General features: G+C 47.3%; 1 protein-coding gene across 3 annotated transcripts in view; it reads left to right on the top strand.

The window, feature by feature from the left end:
• Window positions 1–24,294, top strand: part of C9orf72 (C9orf72-SMCR8 complex subunit) — a 338,230-nt gene that overhangs the window by 246,887 nt on the left and 67,049 nt on the right. For all 3 annotated transcript variants that reach the window (XM_078676720.1, XM_078676718.1, XM_078676719.1), the window contains exons 6-7: window positions 3,654–3,770; window positions 12,039–12,274. In XM_078676720.1, coding sequence (XP_078532846.1) covers window positions 3,654–3,770; window positions 12,039–12,274 — 353 coding nt within the window. The remainder of the gene's footprint in view (window positions 1–3,653; window positions 3,771–12,038; window positions 12,275–24,294) is intronic.

The raw sequence follows: 24,294 nt of genomic DNA, 5'->3' as shown, positions 1-24,294 counted from the left end.
ATGAATAGTCTTATGGACTAAGCAGGATACTTTAAATTGAATACGTTTCCTAATGGGAAGCCAGTGCAAGGTCTTAAGAGAAGGAACAGATTGGGTGAGGAAGGTCCAGCACCAGTCTGGCTGCGGTGTTCTGCAATACTTGTAGCTTAGTCAAAAGGTTTTCATTTATTGAGGTAAGAAGGGCATTCCCATAATCAATGCGACTAATAATGAGGCCTTGGGCTAGGGGCATGCAAGGGGAGGAGGACCCAAGTTCAGACGAGCACCAGTAATGGGACCTGAAAGAGTTCTCTCTTCCAAAGAATAGCACTGCTGTTTTCTCACAATTTATTTTTATGCAAGTCATTCATCTACGCCTGATGTGCATGCCTAAACTTTTAACTTGTGTGATGGTAGGAGAGTGAGTAATGGAGACTATGAGTTGTGTGTCCTCTGCATAATCCCGGATGCTAAAATCATGTGACGTTACTAACTCTACAAAGGGAACCATATGCACAAAGAACCAAGTGGGACACAGGAGTGAGCAAAGGGGAACCCCTACAAGAGTAAAGAAGAGGAGGATGTTTAACCACATCGATGCGGTGCATTTTCCCGCTGTGTGCGGCAATTTTCAAATTACCGCGTTACATGACGAGCTCAGCACGTCATCCGCACACGAGCGCCGTAGCTGATGACGAGCTGAGCTCGTCATCAGCATCGAAAAGGTTAAGGTCCTCGAAAAACTGATTGCGATCTGTTGGAGACAAAGAGGCTACCGATTTCAGAACGGTTTTACAAATCCCCAGTTTGAAAAGGCTCTATAGAATGGGGTGAGACATGATTGTCAAAGGCTGCAGAGAAATCTAATAACAGTAGAGCAGCAAGCACTCCTTAGTCGGATGTATGACGTTACAACGCATACTTTTACAACGCATACCGTTACAACGAATTTTTTACAACTCAAAAACTTTTACAACGCATACCATTACAATGCATGTTTTTACAACGCAAGTACTTTTACAACGCATGCCATTACAACGTAAGTATTGGTAAGTATATAATATATTTTTTTTTTAATTAATTGTAATTAATATAATTTAATTTAATTTAATTTAATTTAAAAAAAATTTTTACCCTGTACCCCTGTACCCCAAAAAACCCAAATTAACCCAGAACCCTAAAAATACCCCTGTACCCCAAAAACCCCAAACTGTCCCTGAACCCTAAAAATACCCCTGTACCCCAAAAACCCCAAACTGACCCTGAACCCTAAAAATACCCCTTTACCCAAAAACTGAAAACTGACCCTGAACCCTAAAAATACCCCTTTACCCAAAAACTGAAAACTGACCATGAACACTAAAAATACCCCTTTACCCAAAAACTGAAAACTGACCCTGAACCCTAAAAATACCCCTTTACCCAAAAACTGAAAACTGACCCTGAACCCTAAAAATACCCCTTTACCCAAAAACTGAAAACTGACCCTGAACCTTAAAAATACCCCTTTACCCAAAAACTGAAAACTGACCCTGAACCCTAAAAATACCCCTTTACCCAAAAACTGAAAACTGACCCTGAACCCTAAAAATACCCCTTTACCCAAAAACTGAAAACTGACCCTGAACCCTAAAAATACCCCTTTACCCAAAAACTGAAAACTGACCCTGAACCCTAAAAATACCCCTTTACCCAAAAACTGAAAACTGACCCTGAACCTTAAAAATACCCCTTTACCCAAAAACTGAAAACTGACCCTGAACCCTAAAAATACCCCTTTACCCAAAAACTGAAAACTGACCCTGAACCCTAAAAATACCCCTTTACCCAAAAACTGAAAACTTAAAACTTAAAAAAAAAAAAAACATATAAAATATTAAATATAATTATATACTTACCAATACTTACGTTGTAATGGCATGCGTTGTAAAAGTACTTGCGTTGTAAAAACATGCGTTGTAATGGTATGCGTTGTAAAAGTTTTTGCGTTGTAAAAGTTTCGTTGTAATGGTAGTGCGTTGTAAAAGTTGCGTTGTAAAGGTTGTTTCCCCCTTAGTCTAATATTCTGCAGAGATGTTCTGAAACAGTTAAAAATGCTGTTTCTTTACTAAGTTCCGGCCTAAATCCTGATTGAGTCCTCTCCAGCAGGCCTAGAAATTCTCTGACAAAAAGCACCCTTAATTTTAATCTCCAGGCAGGCCCAATTTCAGATAGATATATTCACTTGAGGAAACATCCTTTACCCCTCACACACAACAACCTGCCTTTACAATGCAGTCACTACCCCAACTGCAACATTACCACTTGTGACTACTATGCAAGCCGTTAGATGGTGTTGGATTTTTAAGTCCAACACCTTTCCTACTGTTGCGTAGACTGGAGTTGGAATAGTAATTTATACTGTTCCAAAGTCCAGCACCCCCTAAATCAAGTCGCGGTAACAACTTGTGTGGTAAAGTAACGCGTGGTAATGTCACAGACGGAGTAGTGACTGCATTGTAAAGGCATGCAGGGTTCTGTCATACAACCATTCACTTGTTCGCACACACCCTCATTAAGTTTCCCTGTCTCTCGCTCATCCTCTCACTCTTTCTGACTGTAAACACCATCTTACCAATCATACAACAAAAAGGGTGCCTATATTGAGAAAGTGATTTGATGCCATACTAATAGATAAAGGTGCTATTGCACATCTTACACCCCTCTCACTCCTCTATGTTAACCGGCCAGGAATTACAAGTTGTCTGTGTTCATGGTGTCATGCTTGGGAGGACACGATTCTTGGGCCTTGTATTTGTTATGTCTGTCTGGTATCATGTCCAGTAGGGGCACAATGTTGGGGCCTGTACTTGTATCTGTAAGCAACACATGCCAAGGAGGAAGAGGCAGAATGGTTCCGATCCACAGGTTGGGCCAAAGATATAAATGGGGCAGATCAAAACACAGAAGCAACACAGCTAACATATACCTTAAATGGCTGTCCCAACAGACTTAATACTAATACAACCACCTACAGGTGACATTAGACAGACCACTGTACGTGTACGCAGCATAGCTCAGACATGTCTTAAATTTCGGTAGGAACGTGCTCGTGGTGGCATTTTCCACTATCCAACGCATACAAACATCTAATATATTGTATTAGACAGAACACCTCTCACACCTCCAACATTACACAGATCTACACGGAAATGGATATCGGTGTGCCAACAACAGTATTCCACCATACTATCACACAACACCATGTCTAGTCAGAACTCGTAACACGACCCAATGCAGTCCAGGTACACCATCAGATGTACATCGGAACTTTGTAGCGCCATCCGATACTTCGAGTTAATTCACACACACATACACAGACCTACTCGTCACTGTGCAAACACAGCTAGACAGCATGTAAGCATCTGGGCTCTGCCTCCGGAAACACCTAACATATTTGAATAAATCTAATTATGAGTAGTAAAACAGAGACTATCACTTTACTTGATACTTATCACAGCTTACAAATAACGCCAGATTCTGGTTTGTGGTGAAATCCTCGAAACTGAGGCAAAAAAATACTGAAGCAGAATTGCACTGCAAGACCAACTGAAGATTGTGTGCCATTAATACATATATAACATAAGTCGTCCTGTCTTCCGACTGCTTTTTTCACACTATGTCTTTATTTGCAGATGGTCAAGACTTTGAGCCTTTTTCTGACTCCTTCAGAACGGAAATGTTCCAGACTCTGTCGAAGTGAATCATCGTTTAAATACGAGTCTGGGCTTTTTGTTCAAGGACTGCTGAATGTAAGTCCATTTGCCCTCTTCTTATAAGTCATGTTCATACCATAGACCCTAATTCTCTTATGTTCTTCCGCTCTGCTTCTCAGCTAACCTTAGTTTCTAAATTGCTATGTTGTTTCATTTATATAGTACAGAAACCGTCTGCAACATTGTGATACAGAGCTCGTCTATGTATGCATCAAAGGTTGACGGAGGACCTTGATGTCAAATTGCCCTGCGTACCTAGACAGAGTTAACTGGCTGTTTTTAGAAAATGCACCTGCTGTGTAAAAAAAAAAAATTCTGTCGCAAAGCCTGTGATTCGCAAAATCGCAGGATTTGGGACACCAATTTGCTATTTGTTACTAAATCTATTTTGAGACTTGGTAACAGATTACTGAATCACAAAATGGGTTTAGAAACCCATAACAAATTGTTTTTTTGGGGTGGGCGTGTTTAGGGTGCGGCCTGCATTTAGCGATTCGTTAAAAGATGTATCAACGTTTTGCAGAAGTTACCTGGTCCATAACATTGAAAAGTTACAGACTCCTGAGTTGGGCTGGTAGCACATTCACAGAAAGGGGGACCCCTTCCACTTTGTGAAGGGGAAAAAAAGAGTATGTTGGGGAGTAAGCAATAGTCTAGGGGACCACTGGCAACTCTCAGACTTTAAAAAACCTTTAATGCTGAAAAAAGGAATCCATGTCTCAAGGTTGAGATGGCATCCCTAATGCAAAAGGAAAGAAGGATGTGACAAAATAACTAGTTCGTTCTCAATACGTCATAATCTGCCATAAAAGATCACAGGAGGAATTAAAACAGAAGAATATACAAAACCTTAGGCACCAGAACCACTCGAAGAGTAGTAAGAGGAACACACATATTTTTAGGAAGACACCCAAGACACCAGTTTAAGGTGATAACTGAAGTAATTATGTATCAGGAAATAGATGTAGATTCCCTTCAGGAGATAGATACTTCTCCATCAAAACCATATCCAAAGATGACTTCTCGATATATCACACACTAATAGAGATAGTGAACCAGGGCCTTCCAAAGTTGCAAATACTGGGGTGGAGAAGAAATATAAACCATCTTCACAGGACTCTGTTCATGTTAAGGGCAACATGGCTGGCAATTCACTGGCTGTCTCTACCTCAAGAAAATTGTCAAATGCACCTGCATCTGCAGGCCCTGCTGCCGATAAAGACAGCAAGAGTTTAGAAACTGTTGCAAGTGAAAAGGAGAGGTCTGCGGCCACACAATGGAGGATTACTATCTCTTACATTATCCTTAATAAGTACGACCTTAAGCAATGGAAGGAAATAGCTGGTAATGCACTGTCTCCCAGAACTATTCATGAAAAGAGTAAAAGCCTTTATGCAGGAGGGAAAGGCAATCTCTAATGCATGGTGAAATGTGTCTTGGATGTCACTGACACTGGCAGAAGACAAATGTTCACAGGTTCAACACTCTGCAGTCATGCCTGGCTCACAATATCTATATTCGAACCTGAAATGTAGCTGAACATCATCTGTACGCCACTCACAGGGGAAAACATGTTTGGAAGCTATTCCCTAAAAATGATTTTTTTTTTAATGGCTAATAACTACCAAAGCAATGTTATCTTTGATGTTGGTCTTGGCCCTTTCTTCAGGGTCACCCCCAAACATTTTGCTTTCACCCTCCTGTTTTCTGAACCTGTTTTTGTTGGCTTTTAGGACTCTGTGCACATTACCACTGCGAACCAGTGCTAAAGTGCTTGTGCTCTCTCCTTTAACCCCTTGCATGCTCATGACGGAACGGTTCCGTCATCAGCGTCGGTGCTCCGGTGCTGATGACGGAACATTTCCGTCATGAGCCAATACGGTTTTAAACCCTTCAGCACTGCAGCGAAATTCGCGCAGCACTGAAGGGGTTAAACATGGTAAAATTGGCTTACACCCAATTGGCAAAATTAATTTACTTGAAAGTCCCTGGTAAAGGAGAGGGGTTGGCCTAACGGCTAAGGCGCTCGACCTCGGACCTGGGGAACTTGGTTCGAGTCTCGGTAACGACGCCAATAACCCCCTGTGATTCTGGGCAAATCACTTAATCTCCCCGTGCCTAAAATGAAAGTGTGTCCTCATGTAACGTAACTGGTGCTATGTAAAGCGCTCTGATAACTGATTCGGTTCGGTTCTAGTTCGCGCTATATAAAACTCTGCAAAAAAAAAAAAAAGTGGTACTACATGTATCCAGGGCATGTATCTTAAATGCTACTAGCGGGCCTGCAGCTGCACAGATGGGGCCACCCTCTTAAATAGCCCTTTAAACACGTCTCTGGACTGTCATTGCAGCCTGTGTGTGCAGTTTTAAACTGCCATTTTGACCTGGCAAAATAAACGTTTTGCCAGGCCTAAACCGTCTTTTTTAATACATATAAATCGATCCTGGGGTAGGCCCTAAACAGCCCATAGGGCAGGGTACAGTGTACTTAACAAGTTGGTCATGTACTTTTAATTATTGCATGTCCTTGTAGTGAAAAAAAATCTTACATTTGTTTTTCACTACTGCAAGGCCTACCTCTCCCATAGGATAACATTGGGTTTGCTTATTACATTTAATAAGTGATAACTTTCAATTGGGAGCAGTTAGGGTGTGTAAAGAATTGGAATTTAAAAGCCTATTTTATTGGTAAAGTCTGATTTTGAGTCACAATTTTGAAAATGACACTGAGAAAGCTGGCATTTTCTTCTCCTAACCATTTGGTGCCTGCAGCCTGTTTCCTAGCTCAGATGACTAGGTGTAGCTGGCAGTTGGTCTTTGTGTATTGCTCCTAGACAGTGAGATAAAGGAGCATAGGTGTTGGCAGGATGGGCCATCTCTGACTTAATGAGGGGGAGGAGCTATCACCTACTACACTTTCACAAAGGCCATGCGTGGGCACATTCACAACGGGTATAAGAATAGTCTACTGTGACCCCAGACAAGCTGGGCCAGGGCAAGGTGTCAGGAAATTCCAAACTTCAGGGATGCATTACTCATAGGGTTGGATGCACACATGGGGCATCCCCTGGCCAGAGGATACAACATGAGACTGTAAAACACATGTGCCTAACACTAAAGACAGTGTTTCCAGCCCTGAAAGTCTATATCTTTCATTCACAGATAAAATGGAAGACTATTCAAATACAAACAGATAACACAACTACAGCAGTCTACATCAATAAGAAGTAGGGGAAGGAATCCTATTCTCCAGCTATCCCAAGAAATGGGGACAAAGGCTGCCAAAATTACATAGGTCTAATTGCAGTTCAGCTAGCAAGAGAACAAACCGAAGGAAGCTAATCAGACAAGAGGGAGGTTCTACACGTAGGAATTAAACCAAGAGGGAGGAGACACATTATTAAGAACATGATAAAAGTCAGGCATAGACCTGTTTTGCAAAACTAAATGCCCACAGTTTACATCTAGGCATCCACTCCTCCTGTCCAAGTGAAAGGAATTGTTGATGAATTGCTGTGGAACATGTGTATATGACTTTCCACTGGTACTGCTCATACCAAGTGTGATTGTTGAATATACGAAAACTAGGTTGACCCTGATTCTTATTGTACCTCAGTGAGGGGAAGGGGTTGTCACTCAGACTCTGCCATCTTCAACTTAGCGGGATGGCTCCCGAGTTCTAAGAATGTGGCCACCCAACCCTTGTATTGGAATCATGGTGGTAAATAAGCAAGCAGGGAACACCACCTCTAGCAAATGTTATATGTCAAAGTGGAAGCAGTTTGTTATGTGGTGCAGTATACAAAATATACAAGAAAATACAGCAAATTAAGTTATTGTCCAGTATCTAATATATTTGCTAAATCAAAAGTGATATATACCTCTCTTAGAGTACACTTATATGACATAGTAGTGTACACTAAGGGAGAAGAGGGGGAGCATTTTTTCAGAAGTCCAGTGATCAAAAGATTTCTAGAAGGGGCAAAGATGGTAAACCAATTTTAAAAGGTACCACCTTTAATGTGGAATCTTAATTTAGTTCTTAGAGGATTAATCTAACCACTGTTTGAACCAATACAAAATCCTAGTGTAAAACACCTCACATTAAAGACAGCCTCCTTTATAATAATCACTTCTTCGCACAGTATGTGAAATTCTAGCTCTGACTATTCAGGAACCTTATCTACAAATGCATAAAGAAAAGTTTATAGTGAGAACTGTTCCTCTCTTTGTACCCTAAGTGGTTTAACTGTTTTATGTTGTCATTAACATAACTGCCTTCTTCCAACTATCAAACACACAAGCTGAGCGCGCAATCAACACATAAAATGTTAGGAGAAAAATCAAATATCACATACAATAGAAACAAGCATTTACAATGCAATGGTCTCGGCATTGTTAAAGTTAGAGCTATTGGCATTGCTCATGACATTATTTTTATTTATGTTTTTGTTTTTAAAACATAAATAAATGGCATTGTCATTTACAATGCCAATAGCTTAATCGCTCGCAAATGCGAGACCTATTGCATTTGCACCCACACAGAGCCACCCACACAAAGCCACCCACACACACATACAGAGCCACCTACACAGTCATTCACATAGAGCCGCCTACACACACACACAGAGCCTCCCACACAGAGCCACCCTCACACACACAGAGCCACCCACACAGAGCCAGAGCCACTCACACAGGGCCACTCACACAGGGCCACCCACACACAGAGCCACCCACACAGAGCCATCTACACACACACAGAGCCATCCACACACACACACAGACAGAGCCACACACAGACAGAGCCACACACAGACAGAGCCACACACAGACAGAGCCACACACAGACAGAGCCACACACAGACAGAGCCCAACACACACAGAGCCCAACACACACAGAGCCACACACACACAGACAGAGCCACACACACACAGAGCCCCCCCCCACACACACAGAGCGCCACACACACACAGAGCCCCCCCCACACACACAGAGCGCCACACACACACAGAGCCCCACACACACACACACACACACACACACAGAGCCCCCCACACACACACACACAGAGCGCCCCACACACACACACAGAGCCCCCCACACACACACAGAGCCCCACACACACACAGAGCCCAACACACACAGAGCCCCCCCACACACACAGAGCCCCCCCCACACACACACACAGCCCCCCCCCACACACACACAGAGCCCCACACACACACACAGAGCCCCACAGCGAGGGGGCAGGGGAGCAAGCACAGCGAGGGGGCAGGGGAGCAAGCACAGCGAGGGGGCAGGAAAGCAAGCACAGCGAGGGGGCAGGAAAGCAAGCACAGTTTGGGGGCAGGGGAGCGAGCACAGCGAGGGGGCAGGAGAGCAAGCACAGCGAGGGGGCAGGAGAGCAAGCACAGCGAGGGGGCAGGAGAGCAAGCGGTTGGGCACCGGGAACCTAGTTAAAGGGGCTCTAAGGGACACTTTTGTTTTGGGGAGGCCCGGTAGATGTGTCTTACCTCCGCTCCCGGTCCGCGGCAAAATCCCGGAGTTAGCAGCGCCATCAATTCCGCTCCAACTGGCCTGATGCGACCTTCAGCAGTCGGGGGACACGGCGGCAAACCAGCAAAGATGATAGGGCACGACCCCGTCGCTCGGAAAAGCTGAGTTAGAAATCGGGAGCGGAGAGTCGAAGCCCCGCAACATGGCGACCATGACAGGGGAATGACAGAGCAGCCCCAGAAGATATACGGCCTGCGGCAATCCCAGAGGAGGACATCAGGGCATTCTCCGGTCACCGCCTCACCCCTACAGAGCGGCGCGACTCACCAAGCAGGGTCGGATTGAGGTACACCCTCGCGGCTGCGGAGCCCTCAAAATGGCAGCCACCACCTACGAAGGAGCGGAGATAGGGACGCTTTTGTTTTGGGGAGGCCCCCCTCCCCTTTAAAAAAAGAAAGGCCGGGGGATGGCCGGCCAAGTTGGCCAGGTAGATGTGTCTTACCTCCGCTCCCGGTCCGCGGCGAAATCCCGGAGTTAGCAGCGCCATCAATTCCGCTCCAACCGGCCTGATGCGACCCTCCGCAGTCGGGGGACACGGCGGCAAACCAGCAGAGATGATAGGGCGCGACCCCGTTGCTGAGCAGCCCCAGAAGATATACGGCCTGCGGCAATCCCAGAGGAGGACATCAGGGCATTCTCTGGTCACCGCCTCACCCCTACAGAGCGACGCGACTCACCAAGCAGGTTCGGATTGAGGTACACCCTCGCGGCTGCGGAGCCCTCAAAATGGCGGCCACCACCTACAAAGGAGTGGAGATCACCCGCTAGTGATGTCAGCTGCTAAGAGACTCACCGCCTCATAGCGGAGCCTATACCAGAGCACCTTTTTTCGGGAGCAGCAAGAACTGCACCACGGCTGGGGACCTCCTACAACAGCCCATGGGAGAGCAGAAACAAACCCCAAAATGCATCAGAAAAGACTTTTACATCAGTTAACACGACCACGCCATGAACACGACCACGTTTCTCCGAGGCAAGGCAGAAATGCCTCGGAGAAACACACGGTCATTTTGGGATTCGGGGCCGTGTTTTTAGGTTTGAGTGACTGAAGATGTCACAGAAAGAAAGAACCTAAAAAACACCCCCCCCCCCGAATCTGAAAAAGACGGGGCTTGATCGGAGTGATGCCCCTCTCCTCCAATGGCTGGCCTCCGTTAGGAAGCCAGCCAATGGAGAAGAGGGGCGGGTTCAAGCCCCACTCTAGAAAACATTAAATCTCGGAGCGAGACTGCGCAAGCGCAGCTTACGGTCCGACACCTAAAAAGCAGAAAAGAAAAGTGAGAAGTTCTTGTATCGTACTGTAAAAACAAAAAGAACACCAGTATCCCAGGGAACTGTAGCAAAATGGATAGTTCAAAAATTCATTTATGGTATTCGTTAGCAGGTAACTACTTACATGAATAGCCAAAAATCATATACCACAAAAGAAAAAGAGGCTTCAATAGCTTTCAATGATCATTTCTCACTATAAGCCATTTGCATTGGAGCCACAAAGTCTACGATATACACACAGTAGCGTCCACTCGTATTGCAAAGTGGTGAGGCGGGGGAACACAAACAACAAAATATAAAGAATTATAATTAAAGAAAATTGGACTTACGTGCTCCGACAGCTGCCGCCTTGCTCCAGATCTGCGGGTCCTTGTCAGGAGCCTGCTGCACACTGCAAAGGCTACCAGCATGTGAGCAGCGCTGGGGTTGGTCTGAGCTCCTCGGTTCGGCGCTCAGACATAGACTGGGAGCATGTGTTGGTTTCTCCACCCAGCTGTACAATACAGCTCAGGTGGAAAAAGGCCAAGTGCGCATCACGGTTTGGCCGGACCCAGACGGCCTGCAGGACGAAAAATAAAATGATAATAAAAATGTTCTATTATTTTATTTTTGTCCTTTGCTTCTGCTGGATTTCAGCAAGGGGACAACACTCCTCCGCCATAACAGAGGAGTCGTCCATGGGTACACACGATCACGAAACACTACTGGAATAGACACATAGTCAAGGAGAGAGGCGCAGATGAGACAAAATGTATTTAAATATTCCCACACAACATACTCCCCTCTAGTAATTAATATCCCTTCAAAATCCACGTAATGAATGGGAATCTAAAGGAGATTCATGCTGCAACAGAAACAGTATACTTACCTGTGCCAGTAGTTTTACAGCTTGCAACTCCTTAGTCACATGTAGCCCTCCTACTGCGATGAAGGAGGGGAGTTGATGGGAAACAAAAAAAACCTAAGAAAAACAGAATCTGAACCTGGCAACAATGTATTGGGGCTTAGTGGGCCTATGCTCGATGTCATAGGCGGGTCACTGTGACTCATCCTTTGGTCAGCCACAAACAAAAACCTTTACCTTCATATACACTTCTCCTACCCAACCACTTGATGGTGGAATAATGCATAACTAGTAAATCTAGAGGAGCTTCAAGCCACAAAACGGTTGTAGCAGGTAAGTAACGTATTTTGTACTAACTTGTACCTCTGGTCCCAACTTCACTTTCTTGTCTACCCATTATGGTAAGTCCATTACTGCTCTTGATTTTCCGTCCAGTGCTGTACATAGTTGTAGTTAAAGGCCTGTCTTGATTCAAACTTAACATTTTTGATGTGGATTGTTCTTTACAAGAAAAGGCATTCTTTTCAATGAAAACCTTTTTGTACCTTGATTAACTATTTATCTTTGACACCCCTGCCACCAGCAAATAGATAAAATGTTGATACATTGTTACTGTCTTCCTTCACTACAGGATACAAATGGCAGTGTCATGCTGCCACTTCGGCAAGTACTATATTCTCCTTACCCTGCCACACACATTGATGTGGATGTCAACACTGTGAAGCAGATGCCACCTTGCCATGAACATAACTATATCCGGAGGAGGTACATGAGGTCAGAGCTGACCGGACTATGGAGGGCCGCTTCTGATGATGACCAGGCCCAGGACTCTGTTATCCACACAGATGAAAGTTTCACACCTAATCTGTAAGTGTCAAAAAGTGCATGACCTAAATATTCTTTAGTCTATTCCAAATCACCAACTTCTTCATTTTTTGATATTTAAACATTAAGTGAAGGAAACTGCACAAGCACTGCTCACTTAAAAATATAAATAGTTTAGCAGGAGACCGGGGCTCTTGGACTGTTGTTGTTCTAGGCGGTGGGCACAGGCTCGGTTGCCCACCCCTTCATCTCGAACAGGAAGTTGACTTGTATGTACTAGGACCCTATACCCTGCAAAGCCACCCTAAGTGGTCCCTGTGAAGCCAGGGAGGCAAATATTAGTTCCTTAGCTATTACGTTTTCGGGTGTTCTAAAAAGGCACTGTTTTCCAAACACCTTGATTTGTTCCAACTAGGAATTAAATTGACAAATGGGGGTTGGGTCGCACACTACTCACACACCGGCGGTGTTGCCCCTTTTATTGGCAGCCATCGGCAACCCCAGTATACGGCCTATCCCTGCTGATGAGGGGTCATACCCCGAAACACGTGTCCAGGGATGGCGAAGACAGCGAAGGTAGCAGAAGATCGAAAGATGATGCATCGCGAACACTTTACTACATTGACCAGAGTCCTTAGGGGCGACACCGCCGGTGTGTGAGTAGTGTGCAACCCCACCCCCATTTGTAACTTTAAAGCTCCCTTGAGCAGCGGGCTGACGAGCCTGGGATCCCGCACCTACGCGCCTGAGTGGTACTATACCTGGCAGATATTGGCAGCCATCGGCAACCCCAGTACACGGCCTATCCCTGCTGATGAGGAGTAATACCCCGAAACACGTGTCCATGGATGGCGAAGACAGCGAAGATAGCAGAAGATCGAAAGATGATGCATCGCGAACACTTTACTACATTGACCAGAGTCCTTAGGGGCGACACCACCGGTGTGTGAGTAGTGTGCGACCCCACCCCCATTTGTAACTTTAAAGCTCCCTTGAGCAGCGGGCTGACGAGCCTGGGATCCCGCACCTACGCGCCTGAGTGGTACTATACCTGGCAGATATTGGCAGCCATCGGCAACCCCAGTACACGGCCTATCCCTGCTGATGAGGGATAATACCCCGAAACACGTGTCCAGGGATGGCGAAGACAGCGAAGATAGCAGAAGATCGAAAGATGATGCATCGCGAACACTTTACTACATTGACCAGAGTCCTTAGGGGCAACACCGCCGGTGTGTGAGTAGTGTGCGACCCCACCCCCATTTGTAACTTTAAAGCTCCCTTGAGCAGCGGGCTGACGAGCCTGGGATCCCGCACCTACGCGCCTGAGTGGTACTATACCTGGCAGATATTGGCAGCCATCGGCAACCCCAGTACACGGCCTATCCCTGCTGATGAGGGGTAATACCCTGAAACACGTGTCCAGGGATGGCGAAGATAGCAGAAGATCGAAAGATGATGCATCGTGAACACTTTACTACATTGACCAGAGTTCTAAGGGGCGACACCGCCGGTGTGTGAGTAGTGTGCAACCCCACCCCCATTTGTAACTTTAAAGCTCCCTTGAGCAGCGGGCTGACGAGCCTGGGTTCCCGCACCTACGCGCCTGAGTGGTACTATACCTGGCAGATATTGGCAGCCATCGGCAACCCCAGTACACGGCCTATCCCTGCTGATGAGGGGTAATACCCCGAAACACGTGTCCAGGGATGGCGAAGACAGCGAAGATAGCAGAAGATCGAAAGATGATGCATCGCGAACACTTTACTACATTGACCAGAGTCCTTAGGGGCGACACCGCCGGTGTGTGAGTAGTGTGCGACCCCACCCCCATTAGAAATTAAATTGAGACTGGTGCTGATGGTGGGCTGTACTACTTGGGAGGCTGCTGGTGGTCACCGACTCTAAGGCAGGCACAGGCTAGGTGTCATATATATTATGCGCTCTTCTACTGGTAGGTGGTAGCCATCATCCTGCAATTTTCTTCTCCGGCAGAACTCATTGGTAATAAGATTTAAAAGAATTGTCAGAATTGTACAGGGCCTGCTACTATCTCAGGAGAACTTCCCCACCAGAATAGATTACATAGACCGCTGAGGGTGAAGACACAGGGAAAAGCTGATTTTTCCCTGTATACACCAGAATACACGTGGTTGTGCACTACATACGAAGGTGCCTACACACTTCAGAAAGATTTAGACTTGAGGCAGAGAGAGATTTTAGAGTACAAAAAAGAAAGCTGAATGTGCATTGTAGATAGATGTTTTGATGCACTGCAGTGAGCGGGTTCAATGCACAAACCCAATTTAGTTCTTTATAATTTCACACACAAGTGGTGCACAAAGAGGAAGACGCTTTATGCTAAAAACAGTCTCATCCTGTTGCTTAGCACATGTAAAATAACCACACCGAATATTATTAAAACAGAACTAATACATGTTGCTAATAACAAAAATAAGATTAACATTTCTATTATAGTGGAAAAAAATCGGCTAGCAACCTAACACCCTAAAACCAATTTCGATGTGCTGTAGTATGACAGCATGTGGTAGCTTAGCTAGCATCTAGAGTTTCTTAGGAGGACTCAGCGCACTGCATACTTGTGTTCAGCAAGAATCTGTAGTTATCAGTAGCCAGGAGAGAGTGTTTCCTTGAAGGGAAAACAATCATCACCTGGGCTCTGCTTCTCTCCTCTCCTCTTTGACCTGGCTCGATACCGGTTCTCCATGTGAGGTGGGATGCTACGGCAGTCTCTGACAGGATCTTCTGGCAGTATATTGTGCGATAACCTGGGCCGAAGAACCTCTCTTCTCTAATGGCAAACCCGATGAGCCTTTTATAGCACTGTCAATTATCTTATCTGATATGGTGGATTTCTAAGGAATTTCTGACCTAACGTGTGTGCATCAATATGTCAGTCCTCGATGCATTAGTAAAAAAAAAATCCAGTAAACACACATCAGTTCTGACTACATTGTTTGTTATTATTGTAAGTTGACCTCTTGAAATATGGATAACAAGACACTTGTCCCAGAGTGGTAGCGCATCAGGTGTCCTTATCTGCATGATTTGACACACTCACCGTTTTTTAGAAAGATCAGGACAGACGGCATCTACATCGAAGGTAGACCTGCCGATGACCAGGCAGAAAATAGAATTTCGGCACGCTCAAAACTCAAAATGGAGTCTAGCCATATTGGCTTTAAATCATGATGACACCCTCATATCATTTTACACACCAGTGAGTTCTGAACCCTATAATAATATTCTTCCCTGTACTAGATTAAACATCTCATAATAAGGAGGTGTATATATGTATGTGTGTGAATATATATATATATATATATATATATATATATATATATATATATATATATATATATATATATATATATACATAAACAGACACCTCCTTATAATGAGATGTTGACCATCTCTGGTCAAGAGTATTCAATAAAAGTGTAAACATTGTAATGTACATCAGCTAAACTGTAAATAAAACATTTCATCTTAAAAATGTGTGTAGGAGTCCTTCTTCACTTTTTACAAGCCACAAAATGAAGCCATAGACCAACCACAAGAAGTCGCAGCACTCCAAAGCCCAAGATGAAAATCTCCAGCTCTGGGAGCGCTCAACTTAATTGCTTAAATCAATAAGAAATCTTTCCTGGTGGTCATGAATGCAATGCCTCCAGAAATGTAGGGCAAGTTTGTAGTGGCAATTTGGGGCTGATGCACCTTCTGCCACCCCCCACAACATATTGCTAGACTGTTGCCCCTCATTGAGGTACCACTGAGCAGACAAATAAGCCACATTGCCCCCTCGTTGGGCATTATGGTGCACTCTAGCTGGGAGTAGTTACGTTTTTTATGAGCAGTTTTGTAGCTCTGCTTTATTTACTCTAGAAGCCTTGTGCTGTGACTCTTTCTTTTTGTGATGGGTGTCTGGTTCCACTCGACACCCATGAGTAGCTGGTGATCGTTGGGGACTTTAGGGGGGGGGAGTACTAAAAACCCTGCCGGCTCCACGCACTTGATGAACTCCAGTTCATCGGAGCCACTGTCTTCTGTTCTACTCCTTCCACGCGTGAGCAACTCCTCTTGTGTCCCACGACTGTTGGGTGTTGGGCACACCAGCCCAGTATTTATTTCTGTACCCGTGGACAAGTGAGGATTGGTGCTGTGGTTCAATCTGCGTGTTTCTTTGCGCCATCTCCCAGTGGCAGTAAGGAGGTTGTGCTGGGGTCCCCATGCACTCTTCTTCCCCCCAGTGAGAATTACATTCACAATTGATCTGACCCACGCCCCGCCCCAGGGTATTTGGAGAAATTGCAGCAGAGCACTATGCACCCATTCTTCCTGTTTCTTTTGTTTTTGAGGGCAAATCTTAAAATCTGCATTATATCTAGCCCTGTTGGTCCAGTTGTCTTCATATTTGGGTTAATTTGCTCCTGCTGACCAGCCCTAGCCACCAGCAGTATTGTCTACAGGCCTCCTGGCTTCTAATGGTCACTTTACATGGGGAGCTGAGTTTTTCATATTTCCTGCTCGTCCTGGCTCCTGGTGCTCCTTTCCTGCTTGTGGGGGCATCCTGTGCATCCCCTCCACAACCAGCCATCAAAACGCCCTCCTTGCCACCCTCCCCAAGCCACAGAACCCTTTGGCTTCTTAAAGTGCAGGTGCAGTCGAGTCCAGGTCCTTTCCTGCAACTGGTCCTCAGAGGGTATAAGGGGGCCATTACCACTGGCCCTGGAGAGAACCACCCTATTCCTGGGTGTTAACTGGATTTAAAGTCCTTATTCCTTTCTTGCAGGGTTTCAGGTGGGTTCTCCTTCCAGCTGGGTGTCTTTTTGCCAAAAAGGTTTTTGAATGCTTTTCACCCTTGTGCATGGGTTATCCCCATGCTGGACCCTGTAGGTCTCTTTTCTCTTGATTATCTGCTAGTATGGTGACCACCTGCCATGCAATTATATGAATTGACTGTATAAATACAGACAAGGGTTCATAAGTCATGACAAAAGGTCAATTGTATGGACTCACCTGAGCAGGTTAGGCAAGCGTATTGCCTTTGATATGTATAATACAAAGCACAAGCACTATTGAGCAAATATTCACGCATAACTGGACTGAAAGATCGAAAAACTAGTAAACGTATACACAGTAAGCAAAATTTGACAGCCAACATAAAGGACAGTTATCACAAGAATCTACCCCCTTATCATTAATGATAGCACTAGAATCAGTGCCCTGTAAATGAACTTCGGCTTGCCCCAGTGTTCGAGGCATGTGGGCTGCTAAATTCATATCTTAGCATTAGATCGCCGCCTAGTGTTGGGCTCGGATGATTGCACATTGTTGTCCTGGAAGAGTCTTCGAAGTATCCTGAGATAGGTGGCTCCTCCCCTGGACTACAGTGCGCATGGGCATCGGCTCCATCCCCAGATTGTTTTTTTCCGCCATTGGGTTCGGATGTGGTCTCGACGTCTTACTGTCGGAACCAAGTAATACTATCTTTTACCGGCCAAAAGGCCTCGATTTTCTTGCGTCGGTATTGTCTGCGCTCGGTCTCGAGTCTTCCGTCTCTTGAAGCCGGAATAAGCGGAGTTTTCTTCGCTTTCTAAACTTTGAGGCCTTCTCATCGCGACACGACAGCAAGCCTTTACGGACATGGAGCGGAGCCCGTTTAAATACTGCCCGCTCTGTGGGTCCAAGTACCCACACATCGATCTACACCCCGTGTGTAACAAGTGCCTTTCACCGGACCACGACGACGGCAAGTGCAAGGCCTGTGCACAGTTCCGCTCCAAGAGAACTCTCAAGCTTCGGCGCGCGGTGCGCTTGGAAGCTAGGCAAGCGGCCCCAGATCCGGAGAACATCTTCGGCGACCCGGAAGAAGAGGTCCGGGGTCACCTTCTACAAATCTCCCCATCACAGACGGAGGTCGAGGCGGATCCGGGAGACGACGACGGAGTCGCGGGTCAGGTCCTCGAATACGTCGAAGAGGTAGGAGACGACGATGAGATTTATGGGGCCGCGGCGGATAGCTCTGCGGACGAGCTCTGCCCCGAAGGTTACGATGATACCGACCGGGACACGGGATCGCCTGTCGGCCTTACCCAGGACCCGTTGCCGCAAGCCACAGCCCCGCCTTCGGGCCCGGCTACGGACTCACTTGCTGGGCACGCTGTTTCGAAACCGAAACTGAAACCGTCGGGGTCGTCAACACCTAAAATGGCCGACCCGAAATCGAAACTGAAACCAAAGGACTCGAGTGTCCCTAAGATGGCTGCCGTGCCTGTGAAGAAGTCGGTGCCCGTCACCCCGTCGGCTCCGTCGACCTCCGGTCCGCAGAAGCCGAGGAAGTCTGTCGATTCCGATGCTCCGAAATCGAAACCGACGCCCGAAGAAGGGGCCCCCAAGAAAGATGGTCGGCACGGATCAGCGGCTCCGGCGCCGTCCAAGCCCGCCAAAGTCGGCTCCAAAGAGGCTACGCCCAAGAAGTCTGCGCCCCGGCCTCAAGATTCGGAGGTGCCGAAGACGGTTTCCGCGCCCAAAACGCACAAGGCCCGCGAGGACGTCGGATCCGAGGGACCGCTCAAAGCATCCTTGTCGGCGACGAAACCCACTGGCAGTGTACCGTCCCCCATTGCGGAGTCACTGCAGAGAATCAGGGAGAAAGCCTTTGCTCCATCGGCTCCGATGCCATCACCGCAGCCGCAAATGAACGCTCCGGCTAAGCCTTCTGGGAAACTCCTTTTTCTCTTGCCACCTAAGGAGGCGCCGAAAGCGTTTTCGACGAAATCGGCTCCGAAACAGGGTTCCTCGCTGCCTGACCCTCTTCCACGTCGTGTACTTGAATCGGAAGACGATTCAGAGCATTTCATCGATGCTGCCACCGGCAAGCTGACACTCTATAAACGGAAGATCACTTCGGAGCCGGTGGACCCCTACGTCATCCCGTTGAAAAAGAAGAGGGTGCCCCTTGACGCCTCAGGCCTCACGGAACCGATTCAGCCTCCTCCAAGACGGAGCCCTACTCCCTCCCCAGAACACTCTGTGGGTGAGGAATATGATGAGGATGAACAGTACAATTTCCCTGTCGATGAACCTGATGTACAACCAGATTCTTACGACGACACTGGTGACCAGAACGCCCAAGGTGTGGGCCAAGACCCGCAGACCTTTAATGCACGTGCATCCCCGACTGAGGACTCAGCAGGATTTCATGCACTAATTGAACGGGCGGCAGCCAATCATGATGTGGACATGCATGCCGACCCGGTTGAGGAAGACTTCCTTTTTGACACCTTTGCCATATCTGAAAGGACAGTAAAGACACTTCCTATGCTGAAAGGTGTTCTCAAACATGCTGGGGACATTTTTAAGGAGCCTACGAGGGCGAGAGTGGTCAACCCTCGCATTGAAAAGAAGTACAGGCCTGCACCTGCGGACCCCGTCTACATCCGGGGACAATTGCCACTGGACTCTCTTGTGGTTGCCAATGCCAGGAAACGTGCCAACTCCCAGACAACGGGTGAAGCTCCTCCCCCGGATAAGGAGTCCAAAGTGCTTGAGGCAGGAGGCAAAAGAGTGGCTGCACAGGCGGCCAACTTTTGGCGCATCGCAAATACACAAGCGCTCCTGGCGCGTTATGATAGGGCGCACTACGACACCCTAGAACAGGTTATACAACACCTGCCCCCACAGTTCCAAGAAGGCACCAAAATGCTTATTGAGGAAGGCAAGCTAATATCAAACGCAGCCATCAAGTGTGCACTTGACGCTGCGGACACAGCTGCTAGGGCTATCAACACTAGCGTTATGCTGAGAAGACAAGCCTGGCTACGCATCTCAGGGTTTAAGCAGGATATTCAAACAACAATTCTGAATCAGCCGGTCAATCCTGATAGTCTGTTTGGCCCGGATGTTGACACCACCCTAGAGAAAATAAAGAAGGACACGGAAACTGCTAAGTCTATGGGGGCCCTGCAGTCCCAACAGTTTCGTGGCAGCAATTTTCGTCGCTCAGGTGCACGTGGAGTCACCAGAGGACAGATGGGTCAACAATCCCAGTTCTCCAAAGGTGGGGCGCAATCCTCGTTCACTAAACAGAACAAGGGAGGCTATAGGAATAACAGCAACAGAGGTCGCGGCAGAGGAAACAACAGCTCCCGCACCTCTACTCCAAGCAAACAGTGACTTTCTGTCACTGCCCCCCGACCACATAACACCTGTCGGGGGGAGACTGCAGCAGTTCCTGCCCGTCTGGAGAAACATCACCACAGACAGGTGGGTGCGACAACTAATCCAGTATGGTTATTGCCTAGAGCTGACATCCACTCCACCCAACATCCCACCGAGGCAAAGGCCTATGTCCGCAGAGCACTTGCACTTATTGCAGCAGGAAGTGGTGGCGATGCTGCAAAAAGGCGCAATCGAGCTCGTGCCGGTGGGGGAGGAAGGCACAGGGGTATATTCCCTGTACTTCCTTATTCCAAAGAAGGACGGTTCTCTCAGGCCCATTCTCGATCTACGTCCCCTCAACCTGTACATACTGTCAGAGCATTTCCATATGCTTACACTACAACAGATTCTTCCCCTGCTAAACCAGGGAGACTTCTTAGCGACCTTAGATCTCAAGGATGCTTATTTCCACATTCCACTACACCCGTCACACAGGAAATACCTCAGGTTCACTATTCAAGGCAGGCACTACCAGTTCAAAGTCCTACCCTTCGGAGTCACTACGGCCCGAGGGTGTTCACCAAGTGTCTAGCGACAGTGGCGGCGCACCTCAGGAGGCAGAATATCCATGTCTACCCCTACCTAGACGACTGGCTCGTGCAAGCCAAGTCAGAGCAACAGTGCGCCGCAGACATGTTATGTTATGTTATGTTAAAGGCCTATTTTTTGAGCGCACGGCTGCCCAAGGGGGCGTCCCGGCGCTTTTGCAAAGAGGCCTGAGATCTACAGACACATAAAGGAGCAGCACAGTTGTAAAAAGAATTACGCAGAAAAGAGGAGAGTCTTCAACTCTTTCCTAAACGCCAGGAGGTTCGTAGCTTTGCGTAGAGGGAGAGGGAGCTCATTCCAACATCGGGCTGCCACAAATTGAAAGGCTCGTTCTCCCATCCGAACACGCTTAGCCAGAGGCACCTCCAATTTGGCCAGATCGGCAGATCGTAACACCCTCCGAGGCACATAGAAAGCAATCCGCTTCCTAATATAATTAGGACCGATGGAGTGAAGGGCTTTGAAGGCCATCGTCAGAATTTTAAATCTAATTCTTTTCGAAATAGGCAGCCAATGCAGCCTATTCAAAAGTAGTTGTGCGCTTGTTCTCCTTGGCAGGCCGAAGATAGCTCTGGCCGCCGAATTTTGCACAACTTGCAGTCTGGCCAGAAGATACTTGGGCAGACCTGCAAAGAGTGCATTGGCGTAATCTAGTCTAGATCCCACCAACGCCTGCACTACTGTCTTCCGATATTGTACGGACAACAGAGGAAGAAATTTCCTCAGCATCTTGAGGATGCCAAAACATTTCCCCGATAGCCCCATAACATGGGGACTAAACGAGAGCGCATCATCAAGCAGCACTCCCAGATTTTTTGCTTGGGAAGATGATTGCTCAGGGGGAAACATGTCCTGGGGCCACCAGGACTTCCAGTCCGGATCAGGAGCACAGCCGAAGAAAAGCAACTCAGACTTATCTGAGTTGCACTTCAGGCTGTGCCTCAGAAACCACGCGAATACTGCACTCAAACAGCGCTTTATCCTGTCGCCATCAAAAGCCTCACCTTTGCTGCAAGTGAACAACAGCTGGGTGTCATCAGCATATGAGATGACCCGGGCCCCATAAGTCTCCGCTACAAGCGCCAGAGGAGCCATATAGATGTTAAATATGGTGGGGCTCAGAATGGAACCTTGAGGAACCCCAACCTCTAGCGCTTGCATTTCCGCGGAGAACGGAGGAGCCCAGATCACCTGCCGGCGGCCCGATAGGAAAGACCTAAACCAGTCCAACACCGTCCCCCGCAAGCCGATCTCCCTGAGTCTTAAAAGGAGACCCGCATGAGGGACGGTGTCAAAGGCCGCCGACAAGTCCAACAGGACTAACATAGCCTTCCCTCCCCGATCGAGCGTCTCCCTGATGGCGTCGGTTACCTCCACGAGGGCCGTCTCCGTGCTGTAATTCGCACGGAAACCAGATTGAGAATCATGCAGAATATTATTCTTCTCAATAAAGGTGGTAAGAGTGAGTTGTACATGCTTCTCAACTACCTTCGCCAGAGCAGGGAGGAGGGAGATCGGTCTATAGTTAGTCCATTGCAGCGGATCTAACTGAGGCTTTTTGATAAGCGGCAGAATGAGTGCATGTTTCCACTCCCGCGGCACCGCTCCGGAGCTCAAAGATAGATTAAGCAGGGGGTTCAGCAAGTTGTTAAGTGCCGGAGCCACCCTGCCTAGACAACGCGCTGGACACACATCCAGCGGTGAGCCCGATTGCAGCCGTGTCAGTAGCTCCAGGGAGGTTGTGCAGGTCATTTGCGGAAAGACCGATAGTGTGGGTTGACTTTCGGCCTCTGAGGCTGGTACCAGTCCATTCTGGACAAAAGCATCAGCTACCCCAGATACATCCCCAGGGGGAAAGGAGTCCTGAATAGTTTGAATCTTAGTGACAAAAAAGTCCGCAAGCTGTCGAATCCACCCTTCGGTGTGAGATTGAGGAGAAGCTCCTGCAGCAGGATCTGAAAACTCCTTAACAATTCTAAAGAGTTCCCTGCTAGTATTGTCCGCACGATCGATCCTCCGCTCAAGGTATTCCTTTTTGGCTTCCGCAATCTTTTTATGGTATCCTTTAATGGCCACACGATATTTAGATTTCTCCAGTAGATCATATTTACGGCGCCAAAGACGTTCCGCCTTTTTACAGTCTTGACGCATGGAGTGTAGTGTAGCCGTAAACCAGGGAGCAGAGTCGTGGCGAGGAACAATTCTCGCAGGCTTCACAGGAGCTAGCTCCATAAATCTCAATCGCAGCCATTCCTGAACCAGGGTTAGATCCGTTTCTAAAAACCCCGTCAGCTTACAAGGATATTGACAAAGAGCATCGGATAACATATCCGCTGTCACTAAGTGGAAGGCTCTGGATTGGCGAAACCCCTCCTTCTGTGATCTTTGTCTGGACCTCGTCTCATAAGACATAACAAATTTTAATAAAAAATGATCAGACCAAAGGACTGGAAGCGGCGGAGAAACTGCTATCGGCGCCGTAGAAAACAGTACATCCAACGTATGTCCTTTGACATGAGTAGGGCTATCTATAAAAGCTTCAAGTCCCAAGGCTGCAGTTATTTCCAATAATTTTGATGCATTAGCATCCGATGGTGAATCCAAATGTAGATTTAGATCCCCCACCAGCATGCAGTGCGCAGAGCGCAAACAGGGTACAGAAAGAGCTGCCTGCAGGTCTTCTAAAAACGAACCTATCGGGCCAGGAGGTCTGTATACCAGAATCCCGGTACACGTCTGGGAGGACGAGAGGTTAAGAGTGAAGCCTAAAGCTTCACAACCTGCAATGCTCTCCACAGGGAAGGTGGAACAACCCAAGGACTTGTCCACTATCAGGGCCACTCCACCTCCACGACCCCCTACTCTGTCCTTCCTCCAGATGGTATAATTAGGCGGCAGAGCACAAACAACATCTGGTTCGGAGCCTGGCCCCAGCCATGTCTCCGTTAAAAAAAGACATGACATACCAGAGTTAGCAAGCAAGCCCCAAATATCCGTTGCATGGCACGCCAGCGACCTTGTGTTCAAGAGAGCACAATGGTAATTGTGGATAAGAGGAGGACGAGCAAGAGCAGGCATCGCCAAAGGGCGCCAGCCACATGTGGGACAGCCTTTCCCCAGAAGACGCCCTCCGGGGAAAAGACATTTACATCCCAATGGATGAATGCGCAAAGAAGTCAAGACAGCTGCGCTGTACGACAGCACCCCAGATAGTGAAGGTCGACACATCCCCCGCACAAACAGTTAAATCTGCTATACCTGTAATATCG

The sequence above is a fragment of the Lissotriton helveticus genome, chromosome 2_1, assembly GCF_964261635.1.
Source record: "Lissotriton helveticus chromosome 2_1, aLisHel1.1, whole genome shotgun sequence".
Taxonomy (NCBI): domain Eukaryota; kingdom Metazoa; phylum Chordata; class Amphibia; order Caudata; family Salamandridae; genus Lissotriton; species Lissotriton helveticus.
Note: the sequence above shows the minus strand (reverse complement) of the source record. Positions and strands in the feature narration are given on the sequence as shown.